General features: G+C 35.4%; 2 protein-coding genes and 3 pseudogenes across 3 annotated transcripts; 2 read left to right on the plus strand and 3 right to left on the minus strand.

Moving 5' to 3' along the window:
* Nucleotides 1-1,642: 1,642 nt before the first annotated feature.
* Nucleotides 1,643-3,121, plus strand: LOC140839080 (uncharacterized). Its single transcript, XM_073205717.1, has 3 exons — nt 1,643-2,035; nt 2,581-2,709; nt 2,832-3,121. Exons 1-3 carry the CDS (start codon nt 1,718-1,720, stop codon nt 2,973-2,975), a joined length of 591 nt encoding a protein of 196 aa, XP_073061818.1. The 5' UTR covers nt 1,643-1,717; the 3' UTR covers nt 2,976-3,121.
* Nucleotides 2,848-5,402, minus strand: LOC140809423 (uncharacterized; annotated as a pseudogene).
* Nucleotides 5,403-5,960: 558 nt separating this feature from the next.
* On the plus strand, nt 5,961-10,226 carry LOC140839072 (uncharacterized). 2 transcript variants are annotated; one of them, XM_073205712.1, is made up of 8 exons: nt 5,961-6,127; nt 6,697-6,774; nt 7,662-7,723; nt 8,298-8,383; nt 9,202-9,308; nt 9,540-9,589; nt 9,707-9,789; nt 9,869-10,226. In XM_073205712.1, exons 2-8 carry the CDS (start codon nt 6,717-6,719, stop codon nt 9,981-9,983), a joined length of 561 nt encoding a protein of 186 aa, XP_073061813.1. In that variant the 5' UTR covers nt 5,961-6,127; nt 6,697-6,716; the 3' UTR covers nt 9,984-10,226. The 2 variants fall into 2 exon arrangements, with proteins under 2 accessions (XP_073061813.1, XP_073061809.1); XM_073205708.1 differs by having other exon boundaries at nt 5,964-6,127; nt 6,706-6,774.
* Nucleotides 10,227-10,420: 194 nt separating this feature from the next.
* LOC140809432 (U-box domain-containing protein 33-like) lies at nt 10,421-11,640 on the minus strand (annotated as a pseudogene).
* On the minus strand, nt 11,436-14,195 carry LOC140809441 (U-box domain-containing protein 33-like; annotated as a pseudogene).
* Nucleotides 14,196-14,621: the final 426 nt, after the last annotated feature.

The following is a 14,621-nucleotide window of genomic DNA, read 5'->3' on the forward strand; positions in this document are numbered from 1 at the left end:
ACCCATATCAACTCACCATTCATTTGAGTTGTCCATCATGTTTGTATAAAAAATCATTTAAGTTAAATAAAGTTCAGAAATATAAAAAATATCGATCTTTTTTGAACTACGTTCGCATGCTCTATCTATTTCTTTGAGAGCCTTCATTTTTTTGCCACATGGTTCGGCTTGTCGCTTTTATAGAAATTTCCTTTGAACTTTTTCATATTCTTTTGTTGTTGTTGCCCATCATGAATTTCATTTTCTTCCCATTGTTTCTATAATCCACCATGTTAAATTTTGCAGTCATCTTGATTGGTTTGACATCGTATCACAGTTACCTTCTTCAATCCTCAGTCGAACAATCAGATCCTCGAGTCCTATTTATTGTCGACCGTACTTCAAGTAGTTTTTGAAATCCTTCCACAAAAAGAGGAGTTTCTCAATCAATGCACCAACTTGAAATGACTCGCTTAGACTCATCCCCTCCTCATGAATCTCTTGCAATAATAGTACTTGTATTTTTTGTACTTGACTCACTACAGATTCCCATCTTGAAATCCAAGAAGTGTTCTACAACGAACTTAAGGCCTGCATATTCTGCCTTATACTTATTTTCCAACATTTTCCAAAACTCTTTTATGGTTTTCACTTGACAATACATATTATATAATGCATTGTCGAGTTCATTCATAATGTTATGTTTGCATATAAAATCACATTGATTCCGTGCATCCACTGCAGTCCTCCTGCAAAGATCAACATTCTCTTCGGGAGTGGTAAGAGGATTCTCCTTTAGAAACTTCGTTAAACTCATAATGGTAAGGAGAAACAATATTTTCTATTGTCATATTTTGAAATTTGCACAGTTGAAATTTTTTTACCTTTCTCCTTGTGGCCAATGAAGCATTATTCGTTGTTGATGATGAAAAAGTCATATTCAAATTCTTCAAAATAAAATAACAAAATCTTCTTAAGCTTTTTGGTGAGGAACTTGAAAATGACAATAAATTACAATAAGTTGAGGTTTGTGTTGAACACTAGTTTTTTAAAAAGATCTTGCCTTACTCTTAGTGTTTTTGTAGTTGAAAATCTTCTCTCAATATATAATAACTTCATTTGTGATAACAATACAGTAAATCATAAGTTCAATAGCCAGAAATGATATAAACTCTCTTTGTTCAAGAAGAAATAAGTGCAAAAACAAGATAAATGCAAATTTATTCAAAAACTCTGAAAAAGTCTGTTCAAAATGAACTTTGATTTTCTATTTAATGTTATTTAACCGTAGAGACGTGTTGTTTCATCATGTTGATGACCCCAAAAGGAATGATAAAAAGCGCATTTTGAATAAATAGAACACACGTAATAATATCATTTTATTTTTATCGAATAATATTATCATCATTATTAAAAACTGTAATTATTACTCTTCAATACACATTTTTTTTAATTAACATATTAATCTACAAACTATCTTAATCAAATAAAACACACTAAACAAACATTATGTTATGTGTGAGAGAATCGTGGAAAAAATATTAATTAAAAAATCAAATTTATTATCGCTGATCACGATTTACAAGTGCAACACTAACAGTACCATTAATTTTACGTTGATAGGTGGGTGAAATTTACGCATCATGATTCATGCGTGACTTTCAAGTGCACACGTCGCGGGGATCACCGCCACCTTAAACCCGAGCAACGCCTGCACTCGGATTGCGTTTCCCACGAAATGAAGAACCGAAGCGTTCTCATTAATCTCCTCTTCGGTTTCCTCGTCCTTATAACCTACCAAACTCGCGGAATTGACTGGTTTGCGGAGGCATCGAAGCGGAGAATCCACGTAGATGACAATTTAGACGACGTCGTTGACGACGAGGAGGATGAAGCTTGGCGTGAATGGGGCAAGAAGAAGCAACCCGAATTCGACCCGCCGCCTACGGATTTTACCGGGACGGGTCTTCAAGAAATGCAGGAAGAATTGATGAAGCGCCAGCTCGGACCCGTTTTCGGGTTCGTCAAACTCGTGCCGGGAACTCGCCGGACTCCGGTAATCAACTGGTTCATTTGTTTCCTTGAGTGGTGATCGAATTCACTTGCTGTTTTTTTAGGCTGTTTGCTTGGATATTGGATCAATTTATACAAATTACACGAGTTCTATTTGAATTAACAATTGCTTGATTAATGGCGGGTTTGGCAAGTTAGGGCTGTAGCGAATGAAGTTCACAAAACGCGATGGGATTTTTTGTGGGTTTCCAAGATAAGTTTGGGGTTTAATCGAGCTTGAAGTGTGTGAGATGTTGTGATAAAGTTTATTTTGCTTCATAGATGGGGTGCGGTTTCAGCGTTGTGCAATTCAAAACTAATGGATCACGTGAAAGTTGAGATGTGTTTTTTGAGGTTGCTTAGATTTGTTGGCTTTTCATTGAAATGTAGCCTGCCAATGTTGGCGTCTGATAATTAAATTCTATATATTTCACCACAACACTGACTCCAATGACTAACTCGTACAGATTCAGGTGTGTGAGTTTTATATCTAGTGATATCAGTAGTTCAACACAATGATCTTTGCTTTATTGAATAAATTTTGTGCAGGAAATGGTGTCTGACGTCGCCATGAAATGGACAAATGTCGCAAGAACAGGTGCAATTGAGGCAACATTCACGGGTGTAGATTTGAGTACCATCATGTTCACCATGCAAAAGGGTCAAGATTCGCTGGAGGTTTGTTCTGATTTTTTTAAACAAATGTAATTTATAATTAAATTGTCTGTTGATTTAGTAGAGATGTCATTTATACCACGCATTTACTCATTCTATCAACCAAATTTCCAACATTTTTCCAGTTAAAAGAATTCATACTGAGTCAATCGGATGCGTATGAGATTAAGATAGGGGATCAACTTTTCAGAAGACCTGGAGATCGTCCCTTCGAAGAGGTTTTTGAGAAGATCCGGACGGAGAAGGAGGAAAGGCACCACGAACTTTAACTACGTGGGGGGTGATACAAGCTGCAATTTTCGATTTCTTGTAAGTTGTTTGCTTGTTTCAAATCCATTCTATGAGGTAGCTTGTAAACTATCCATCTGTTACTAAATTCTTGCAGATATATTGAGATGAACATGGTATATTTTTTCAAGTGATTTTGCATTAGATGGTGAATAGAAAGCGATGTAATAATTGATTATAATGGTACACAAATTTCGTAAAAAAATTAGAATAAAATGATGGTTGCAAGAGTGATATTCACTCGTACATAATGGAAAGATCATTTCAGCTTCCCGTTAAAGTCACTCAACTGAAGAACATTAATTCTGGGAATGCCTACAGCGTCCTACTCTTTCTTTCTGAGTGTTATAACCCCAATCCCCTGCACCATGAATCTTGACTTAACAACTGGAACAATTTATGAGATCAATGGAATGGTATACAAAACAAAAAAAGTAAAGGAATTACCAAGATATAGGTTCCAGTTGTTCAACTCTGTCTCCTTGATGACATTCTTTAAAGTCGCAATACGGTCCTCGACAAAGCTAAATATAGAATAGCAAATAAGATGGCTGACAAATAATCTTGAAGAGAACTACAAGACAAAAATATTAAAGAGTCCAGGAACTTACTGCAGGGCTAGACCTGATGTTCAGGCATATTCTGAAGCATCTTCAGCACTTCTACCTTAGGACTGGCAGATTTCATGAGAAACATTTAACTTTAAGAAAGAACAACACAAGGTCTGAACTCGTGAAGCTTTTGTTTTGTTTCCATAACCATAGATGTTCAGAAATTTTCTCACCCGGTTCCGTGACCATAGATTCTTTCAACTGGAATAGCGACTCCAGCAAGCTCTCGAAGCAATGCATCAGCAAAACGGCTCTGTAGACAAAAAATGCTATAACCGGACGATAACAGCAAAAAAGGACATTGATATAAAGCGATGCAGTCAGATTAACAAACCCTTTGTAAAAAATTGAAATTTTGCTAGAAATCATAGTATCTAATGTTTTTTTATGAGAAAATGAGAAATCATAAAATGGGTGGATTTTTCCGGAAACACACCTGTTTTGTGGTCACGATATAGAGCTTCGAGCTTGCAAACTTTAGGGCGTCAGGAACACCAGGATATAATCTGCAGGTGCGCCAAACTGATACTCACAGGGGCCACACATTTAACTATATATAAGACCACGGTATAAAAATACACCAACGTGCAATAAATCATAAATTTAAGAACTCCAAAGAAAAAAAACTCATTACCTGTTCGCTCCTATCCAACCTGCCAAGTCACTGTCAATCCATTCATCCCTAACCTTTCCGAAAAGATCGATTAATGGGTCCTTTTTCTCATCCCATTCTGCCATAATCACAGGTTTTATTTTGAACCAGTTATCCAGTATTCCCTGAACCGTGAGCCCATCTGCAACCTTCCAAACAGACCAAGAATAAAGTCGAACATTAGGTAAGAGAGCAACGACTGGTAAAGTTGAAAAATCAAAATGGATTGGAGCTTCTGCCAACTGAAAAACAGAAACGATAGTGCTGTGCTATAGATACTCACCGATGACTTCCTTACAGAAGGAATTTTCATCTCCAGCAACAACCTCACAAGCAATATATTTTCATACCCTGTTTCTACAACAGGTCGGACCTGAAACCAGTTAAATACTTCATCTTATACAAGGATACATAAAAACTAAAAAGAAATACTATCAAACTCAAGATCTCTTCAGGAGAGTTTTTAATATCTGTGCAAGCAAGCCAGCTCATAAAATACGTCTGAGAAATATTATTAGCAAAGTTCAAGTGAAACATCTTTTTATCAGGTTGTGAATGGTACGAGACAAAAGGTGGAGCTATGGAGATAGTAAATATTGTGTAAGCATTCAACGAATATTTGTCATTAAACTATTCTAATATTGTGTAATATGTTCCGTTATTTATGTTAGGTATATCAGTCATTCAACGAAAGGTGGAGCTATGGAGGAAAAAATTTACTATGGAGATAGTAAATATTGTGTAAGCATTATTGTATTACTAAATATTTTGATTATACAAGTTGTTGATTTATCATCTTCGGAGCTGCCGCCGATGCATTTTCTGTCAAACTATTCTTCGGTGGCTGAAAGAGTAGTTGAGATTTCTATTACTTTTTTGTTTATGTGATATGCCGGAAAAAGTTGTCTTCCCTGGTTAACTGGAATCAAAGTGTTTGGTGGCATGTCTGTATCATTTATAGTCTTCTGCTTTGCTGTTTATATGGGTGGAAATATTTGAAGCAGGAAACATTCAATAGAAATTGTTTTTCTGCTCACCGTGATCTTAAATGAATACTCCAGTTCCAATAGTGAATCTCTTCTGCCATCAGATGTGCCTTGGATTTCTCTGTCTGTTTTCTTCATAAAATATGAAGTTTGCTCCATCTTCTGCAGGGGAAAGGACCATTTTGGCTGTTCTTCACTTGCTGTGTTGTTTTAGTGGCACAACCGTGACATGGATATGATTACAACAGACGGATTTTTCACCCGAACTGATTTAGAAAAAAATATTTTTTTATATAACAAAAGTATTATTTTTAATTTTAAACATGAACGCTCACATTTCAAGATATATGTATGGAAAATTTTGGTAAGATAATATCAAAATTTCGATTAAATGATTTATTAAACTCTTCACTCACTAATATATATTTTCAATAAATTAGAATATATGTTTAATAAAAATTAATAATAATATATTTTAATCAATTGCAAAGAAGTTCATTAACATACTAAATTTTTCTTTATTAAAGACATGATGATATTTAAAGATGATGATTGATCAATGCAACTCTTTAAAGTTTATTTTAAGTTTTGATTTAATTATTTTTAAATTTTTTTATAGAATGTATTTCTTTTATAAAAATAAATAATAATAAAATTTAAAGTATGGTACTGGCCTTATGGGCAGGCCTCTTATTTCATATGGCAAAAGATCGAAGGGGCCAGAAAAATATGGCCCATTATTGGCGGTTCCTTTCTCGAACCCGTTGGGCTACCTGTCTCCCATCTCCGAGGAATTAATCGGCGTGAGTTCCTTGTTTTTCGTAGAAACGACGCCATCTTTCTTTCTTCGCAGCTCCGTGCCGTGTATTTGAACTTCAGCTCCGGTGAGTCTAGGGTTTACTATCCCATTTCCTGAATTTGTTTCTATATTTCTTGTTTCTGCTAGAAATTTCCTGAGAAGCATTTTTCTTGTTTTGTTTTTTGCATTAGATGTGTATAAAATTGGAATTTGGAAATATGATAAAATAAGTTGTCAGAGATTCATGCTTATTTTTATTTAGCTTTTGTTGTCTTTGCAATATGTATTTGATATTTATTTTTATTCTTTTTATTTTGATTTCTGCATGTGATCGTTGGTTTGATATGTTGTTGTCTATAGTAATTTTGCGTCAATGAGCGGAGCTTGAGCCTCTGGATAAATTCGTGGGAGATGATTTTAATGTATTTCTAACAGTATATTATATTTTTAGAAACTTCAAGTATCAAATACTGAATTTTATTTAAAATTTGTGCGTTAATAAGGTTGGCGAACGTCCCTTCCCGCATTTAAGTTCATTCCTAGTCAGGGTAGAAGAACGCGGCTCAAAAATATTGTTGTTTTTACTGCTGATGATGCAGTCAGCAAAGCTTGTTTTTAACTTTACCCATTGATCCCTGTTTCTTTTTTATTGAGGTTTTACAGAGTTGAAGAATATGTTCGTTTCCAGGTTTTATAGGCTTGGATCCTATGCAGTCCAGAGACTGGTAAAAGGTTTGCTGTCACTCCTTTCATTAAATATGAAAACTTTAAACAAGAGTTATACATATTTATTTCATTTGGTAGTTCAGTCATATATCTACCAGCAGATGATTCTGTTGAGACTGCAAGGCAGCAACTGTAAAATCTTTTTCTCGTCATTTAAAATGACATGAAAGTTGGTGCCATGTCTTTCTATATTTTTTTCCACCAAGTCTAATGTATGCAGTTTGCATTTTTTTCTTGGATTCTTTGAAGAACATTGAATAAGTAGGAAGTTAGCATGCAGTCAAAGGTATTTGCATTCTAATTTAGGAACAGTGAATGTATGCATGGATTGGTGTCTGATATGGAAACTTAATATGGTGCAAAGCTCTAGATTGACTCTTAGCAGTTACAACCTTATTGTAGAAGTGTATTAATAGATCTTTCCAGGGCTGTTGTATTTTAAATATCTCAAATGAGCTTATTTATTTGGGAAGTGTTTGCCTAATCTATGCTCTAGATGAAAGGAGAGCTCAAATCTCTTTGTTTAAATACTATTCTGTGACCTTTCCCATTAGCCTTAGATTCCTCTACAATCTACATCCATTTCCTGTACCTGAACATTCTGAAATGCAGCATTTCCTCTTGTTCTCCTGGTTGATCCAACTCATCAATTTTTTTTATCATAGAAAATGACAACTGTCCTGATAACACTCCGAAATGCTGCATTTCCTCTTCTCCTTCCTGGTTAATTCAACTTGTTAGTCTTTTCTTCATAGAAACTGACAAGTGACCTGACACCATTGCCGTAGTTTTATTAACTCATAATATTTTCTGCTATATTAAGGTGTTTTCCTTACACCCTTTGCATCTCTATACTTAAATTGTTCTATTGATTGCTACTTGTTTCATTACAGCTCCAGTTTTTAGAAGGCCTTCAGTTCTGCCTGCGATTCATCATCAATATTTACAAACCCAGGTTAGTTTGTTTACTTCTCAAATATAAATTTGAGCTTTTGTTTGCAGACTTCAAATGTTAATGTTTAGATTTTGCATGTCATTCATAAGTATATTGTGTAGGCAACGGGAGAACTCGAGTTAGAATTTTACGTGTTGTTGAGCTAGAATAATTGAAGGTCATGATGTAGTCTTCATCAAATAGATGGAAAAAGGTGTTGAAGTTGCGTGAAACCCAGTGCTTTTTCTTTTTTATTGTTTCTTTCCAGACGGTATAGTTGAATTAAGTAGGCTACACATAATAGGGTCTGAGGAAAAAGTAGATATCCATTTGTGTAAAAATATGAGGCTTCTAAAGGTATGATGGTATTAAAAAAGAAGTGTACAAAGGACTCGGAAAATTTTGCAATTCCTTTACGGCTTTTGGTTTTTACTTTCGTAAAAGAAAATAATCATATGAGAGTTGAGACAGTGTTGGTACTATCATTCTGCATGTCCATGCAGATAAGGTTGTTCTTTGTGTTTTGCATTTTCAACCATTTAAATCTGGCATTATGACTTTCTATTGTACATTTTATGTTCTTTCTGTTTAATAGTGTGGGATTGGGTACCAGAGAGATGAATTATTTAGCACGGCTGCAGCTAAACTGGACTCCGATGAAGGAAATGAAACAGAGCAGAAGTAAGTCTTCCAACACAGCAACGCAGCATCAAAATGTTAATCTCCTTTTCTTTTCTGTATATAGGACTAATAAAACCCTCCTTGTATTCTAGGATTTAGAGGACTAACTACTTGCATATTATCTTCCAAAGAATAATACTCAACAATGAAAAAACATGAAACTGCCATATTAGTGTTTTATTGAATGTATTTGTTGTTATCAGGCATAATATGTGTAAAATGTTTTCTATATAAGCATTTCTTTTTTCAACTGCCAATGGTACGTAACTGGTATTCTGCTATGTCTATGCGTTTGGGATCTCGTTACGGGACGATGCGGCAGAAAATCTTGCAAGTAGGAAAGGATTTCCTTATTGTTTTGTTTTCGGTCTTGGCGCCCTATGTTGTGTTTAGTTTGAGGCTAGTTAACAAGAGAACCTTGGATCTTGAGAGAGTTTGTGTTTGATAAAATTTTCACTCCTTTCTTTATTCCATTCAACCGAATAAATATAGAAAACTCCTCCCTAATTAAGACTGTAAAAGATAAATGCCACAAAGGATAAACCCCTCTTATTCCTATCCTAATTCAAATTAAAAGACAACCAAATTCTGTCAAAACAACTTAAAAGATAGCAAAACAAAAATACAAAAAACAAATCTCCGATGCATGTTCAAAGGTTTGTCACATATTCTTGCTCGAAACTGCTATAACTGAGTGTAGAGTTGATGTCTCGGGGTTCAGAGAACCTGATATAGCAAGAAAACATATGACTTTAAAAGCTGACATACATGTGGAGTTCCAGTGTATGATTTTATTTTGTTCCTCATTTCCGCTGCAGGATAAACGTAACATTTGTTGACAAGGATGGAGAAGAGGTAAATATTAAGGTCCCAGTTGGAATGTCGATGCTGGAAGCTGCTCATGAGAATGATTTAGATCTTGAAGGTAAACTGGCGATTTTAGATTTTTCCAGTTCCTGAACTCGTTAACCTTAATGGATGTTTGGTCTCAGTATTTCAATCACAAGTCAAGTGCTAATTCAGTTTGATTTCTATATATTGATGGAATTACTTAATATGGAGATTTTGCAACTCCTGTCATCTCAGGAATTTAGCAAGTAATAATAATAATTGTGTTTATTAGTTATTATGCTTTCTAAATCATGCAAATTTATAGGTGCATGTGAAGCATCACTTGCCTGTTCCACTTGTCATGTGATTGTGATGGTAAGTAACCATGCGCCAAGACTGGCTTCCCATCCTCCATTTAACTTTGAATGAGTGCGGCTGGAAATGGGAAAGAAATCATCCTACTGTTGTCAACTAGTTTTTTTCCTTCGACAGGAGATGAGCCAGTACAACAAAATACCTGATCCAACAGATGAGGAAAATGACATGCTAGATCTCGCCTTTGGCCTCACTGAAACGTAGGTTTCTTGTGTTCATACGGAATAATAATTTTTGTCTGTTTAGCTGCTTGATATTTTCCCCCAAATTTTTCTATAGGTCTCGTTTGGGTTGCCAGATAATTGCTGCGCCGGAATTGGATGGAATTCGCTTAGCCATTCCTTCTGCCACTCGAAACTTTGCTGTTGATGGGTATAAACCAAAACCACATTAAATCACTCTGTTGTACACAGAAGATGAAAGAAGCCTCTTCTGTTGTAGATTTAATGGAATGAACAGTTTTGTAGTGTATTTTAGCTTAGGAAGTGGAGGAATTCCGAGCCCTTTATTGGTAAGCATACAGGGTAATTATTTTTCTATCTGCGAGTCTACTTTCTAATGTAATCAAATAATCATTTCGTGGCGATCCAAAGCTATGATTCAATTCGATATGCAATACAATTCTAAATTTGGTGAATTAGCTGATTGATTACAGATTGCCCTTGGAATTTAAATTCGGTTCGTATCTTCAAAGTTCATTGGCAAGAATCAGTTCATTTACTAATTAAATTTTGAGACTTTTCAATAATTTGTGGGTTTTGATATGTTATCAACGCATCTATCAATTTATAATTTTTTGAAAAAAAATCACGAGCTCAATTTATAAATCACTACGTTTTAATACTACACCGCGGCATAATTTAGAGCTGGAAGTTGTAAGTAACAGAGTATTAACGCATTGCGCAACTCTTGGGCAGCAGATTATGCCTATGATGGTTCACACCATCAACTATACACTTGTCAAGAAATTTACCGAAAATTGCATAGACAAGACAACTGTGGCATTATTTCAAGACTGTTGCAGCCATTCTCTTATTGTAGAGCGTAGAGCACGGTTTGGCACCAGATTGCAGTGTGGAAGCTCGAGGTTGGTAATGGGGGATGTATCTCGAGCCAGCCTTTGAGTGCTTCTGCCTCGTAAGTAAATCCGTCTGCTAAGATGGCAGGGTCTTGCATGATTTCCTGTCAAGAATGACGAAGTTATGCGATGGAAAGTGATGATGCCGATGCGTTCATATGTTTACCTGCTAGTAAGCATGTGTATGTGTTGTTTGGGCTTCGAGACTCAGAAAGTTAGAAAGAGTGCTTCTCCAACATAGGTACTATCCAACAAGAAAGAGGTCGGTGTTGAATTTGCAACAAGGAGAGAGAAAAATAGGGGATACTGCTCATGTATATTAAATTTAAAGAGTAGCATGAGAAATCCACCAACCTGGAATATTGGACAAACAAAATAGGATGGAATTTCCTGACACTCTTTAGAAACAATCATGGACGATGAAACCCCACAAGAAACTCTCATTGGCTCAAGAACCCTCCAGACTTCAGAAGCAAGATCAGGTCGAAGTCCATGATTCACATCAGAGCAACTTATTGCAAGGTGAGCCAACGGTTTTGCTTGCACAAATGGCCAGTCGCCAGCGTTCAGATCCAATAAATCTTTCAGGTTCCCTTTATCCAACGCATATTGGACTTCTTTAGATATCATATCCCTGCCGCTGGTCTTCAAGTTAATAACCTTAACAATATGATCCCAAAAGAATAAACATCTGACTTTGAAGTAAGCTCTTCTGTTGAAATTAAATCAGCAAAAGTTCCTTTTGGGTCAGTTTCATGGCAACATAGTGATGTCTAGTTGTTTGAAGAATCTTAGAGGGGGGACAAAGCATGTTCCAAAATCACTAATCTTGCTCACGAGGTTTTCAACCAAGGGTGGCAAGAATGCAAAAAGATGAGATCAGAGCATAGCTCTGCAGCAATACGGATTCGAATCTGCCATGTCAGTTGGGGTGTATTCTTCTTGCAGTTGAGGCAATCCTCGAGGCTTCCATTGAAAATATACTCATAGATGAGAGGCCAAATTTCCGGACAGGTTCCTATTAAAGTGACAAGGTTTGGATGCCTCAGCTTACTCAAGATATTTACCTATAGCATCTCAAGAACTTAAATCATAATCAACAGCAACAAGCGAATGCTTTTGTATATAAGAAGAGAACCAATCCTGTTGAAATCGAAAAGGTCCAAGCAAGTTGCAAGGGAACAGTATTTTTATAGCTACTTGTGTGTGCCGAAGGTTGCCTTTATAAATAATTCCATAATCCCTTTCAACAATCTTCAAGGCTTGGTTGAAGTTGTCTGTTGCTTCTTCAATTTCTTGAAGAAAGAATTCAGAAAAGAACTGAGACAGGGTGAAACTGAAATAACCTCATACTGTTTTTGTCTAAGTTATGAGCTACCTCGAGTACTTTTCAAACATCAATTCATCTCTTATGTTTCTTCAAAAGGTCGACAGCAGAAAACAATTTCTGTTCCAATACCTCCAGTCTGGTGAGAATCTGAATTCGACTCTCCAGAGAGGTTTTTTGCTCTTGTGTAACTTAGAGCTCTTCCACCACTTCATCTAGCGGCATTTTAACTTTTCGGCCCCTTACTCTCATCTGGCCAAGTTTTCTTCAGTTTCTCTCCTGCATCTCAACTCCTCTTGTTTTCATATAATTTAGCCTAAAATATGATCACCATAAAACCTTTCATGTTATGGAAAACATGAGGTCAACCCTAAACTAGACCAGTCACGGTTTGAACGTAGAAGCCAGATTAGAGAAAACATTTTTTTAAATTAAAAAATAGCTATATTGAGTTATTTTCTAAAAAAAAATTTAAATCCCAAAACTTTTAAATTGTGGAGGATTTCCTGGCATTTTTGGTTTGTTTCGGATTTTCTTTGAAATTAGTCTCTTTTCACTGTTGTATGCAAATGCAAAACTGCTTCCTTTTTTTAAGACAACACTTTAGAAAACCTGCTTAATTAGGCCAAATCCTTGGCTGTCATTGGCCTATTAATTCATTATATTTGAAATAGAAATTAAGATGATGGAACAGAGTTCTTGAAAATTTACCATGTGAATTTTATCAGAAATATATTTTTCCATTCTCTTACGTTTGAGTGATTCCTCGTATGCTTCTCTCTTGTATCTCTCAGCTTCAGCTGCAAGCTGTGCAATCTTGTCATAAAATTCATGTTGAAGTAGTTAAGATTTGATATGCTCTTAAATTTAAAAACTTTCAGTGACAGCTATCGAAGTTGCTACTGAAGTTGACTGAATTACTAATAAAGAGATTGAAGTTATTCATGGGAGACTACAACCTGTAATACTATTATTTGAAGAAAAAGTAGCGAGTCATGCAAATGTATTATTGCCACAAAAAATGAATGATATTTTTTGGGTTATTCAAGATCGGGCTATTCCTCATAGTCATAAGCACAGCTCTTTGGCACTGTACCTAAAAAAGATTTTTTGGCTTGGCAGCAGCTCCCATGACAAGCCATTTGATATCATGCTCAGATATTTACCGCACAATACCTTTCTCAATAGATTCAATCTCTATGCAAATTTTCTCTGTTCGTGCCTAAGTGAGAAGAAAATGGGTTCACAGAACTAAGCTGAAGCAAGTGCACAGTTTCATGATTTTTAGAAGAATGCAATTTTCGGAATTGAACTAGGGAATAAAGTAAAATAAGCACGAAATCAAACTTTAGGCATGCTGTTAGCAATAAATAATGGTTGGCAATAACGAAAATGGACAGTGCTTATTGCTTAATTCTTCTTCCAAATCAAGTACACATTTTGTATCATGTATGTATATGCATGCATGTACTTATACGTATGAGTGAATGAATGTTTTGTATGCTTGTCTGCACAATCATAAATGTGTGTGTATTTAATATGAACTACGAAGGAATTACACAGTGATTGAAGAAAAAATTATCTCTTTTGCAGAAGCCGGTAACAAACAAGAACGGAAAGAGGATTAAATCCCAACGATAGAAGTAAAAGAAAGTAGAACCAACTGATGACACAAGATTATAGTCATAATCTTCAGTTTAATTGTAACTTGAAAGGCAAACCATCACAGATATGATCCATACATTACAAAGAGAAAAATGGGATTAAAAATAGATGACTTTTTTTTCAACCTAAAATTATGTGCATGTTCACCTCCATAAACTCGAGATATTCATAAATCTTGGGCAAAAATAATTTCATTCAAACACACATGCGAAATACCATTCACATACTGCACTTTCACACAGAAAAATTGATCAAGATCCAAGCCAAACAACAATACAGCAGATTAACAGAGGAAATCTTCCGAAAAAACAGGACAAAGAAAAATTAGAATGTCATCTCCAAAAGAAAAAGGAGTCCAATGTACAAGTAATAATAATCATCCATGCACTAACGAATAGGTATTTTCTCATCTGGTTGATGAACATGCGCAGTATATATACTTTCATCCCTCTTGAGTTCCTCCACGCATACATCAAAACTGGATAACTCTCCTTCACATCTTTTCGGAAAGCAACGTACATCACATCCTCTTTCATATACGATGGCCTGCTAGGCACTTCTTCCTCCACAATTTCATTACTACCCACACCCTGCCCTCTACCTGATGAATGTATCAGCCTCTGAACACCTTATTCTGTCCATGGACAGTGGAATTTCCACCACAGCCATCTCTATCCCAATAATGCAGGATCCAAAAAAATTTGGAACTCTGTTTATGGGATGAGTGTTCACGAATTATATTAGATAACTATATAGTTTTTTGCATTCACTTCCCTAGTATTCAATAAATTTAACATTTATCTTTATTATATGTTATAATTTTTGCATTTGATAAAAAGAAGTTAGCGTGAAATACAACAAAAGTCCATAAAATTATTACTTACTGACATGCAAAACACACATGATGCCATGTATCATGTACGTAATCTATATATCGAATTATTAATTTTTTTAATAAATAA

The sequence above is a fragment of the Primulina eburnea genome, chromosome 1, assembly GCF_022965805.1.
Source record: "Primulina eburnea isolate SZY01 chromosome 1, ASM2296580v1, whole genome shotgun sequence".
Classification (NCBI taxonomy): domain Eukaryota; kingdom Viridiplantae; phylum Streptophyta; class Magnoliopsida; order Lamiales; family Gesneriaceae; genus Primulina; species Primulina eburnea.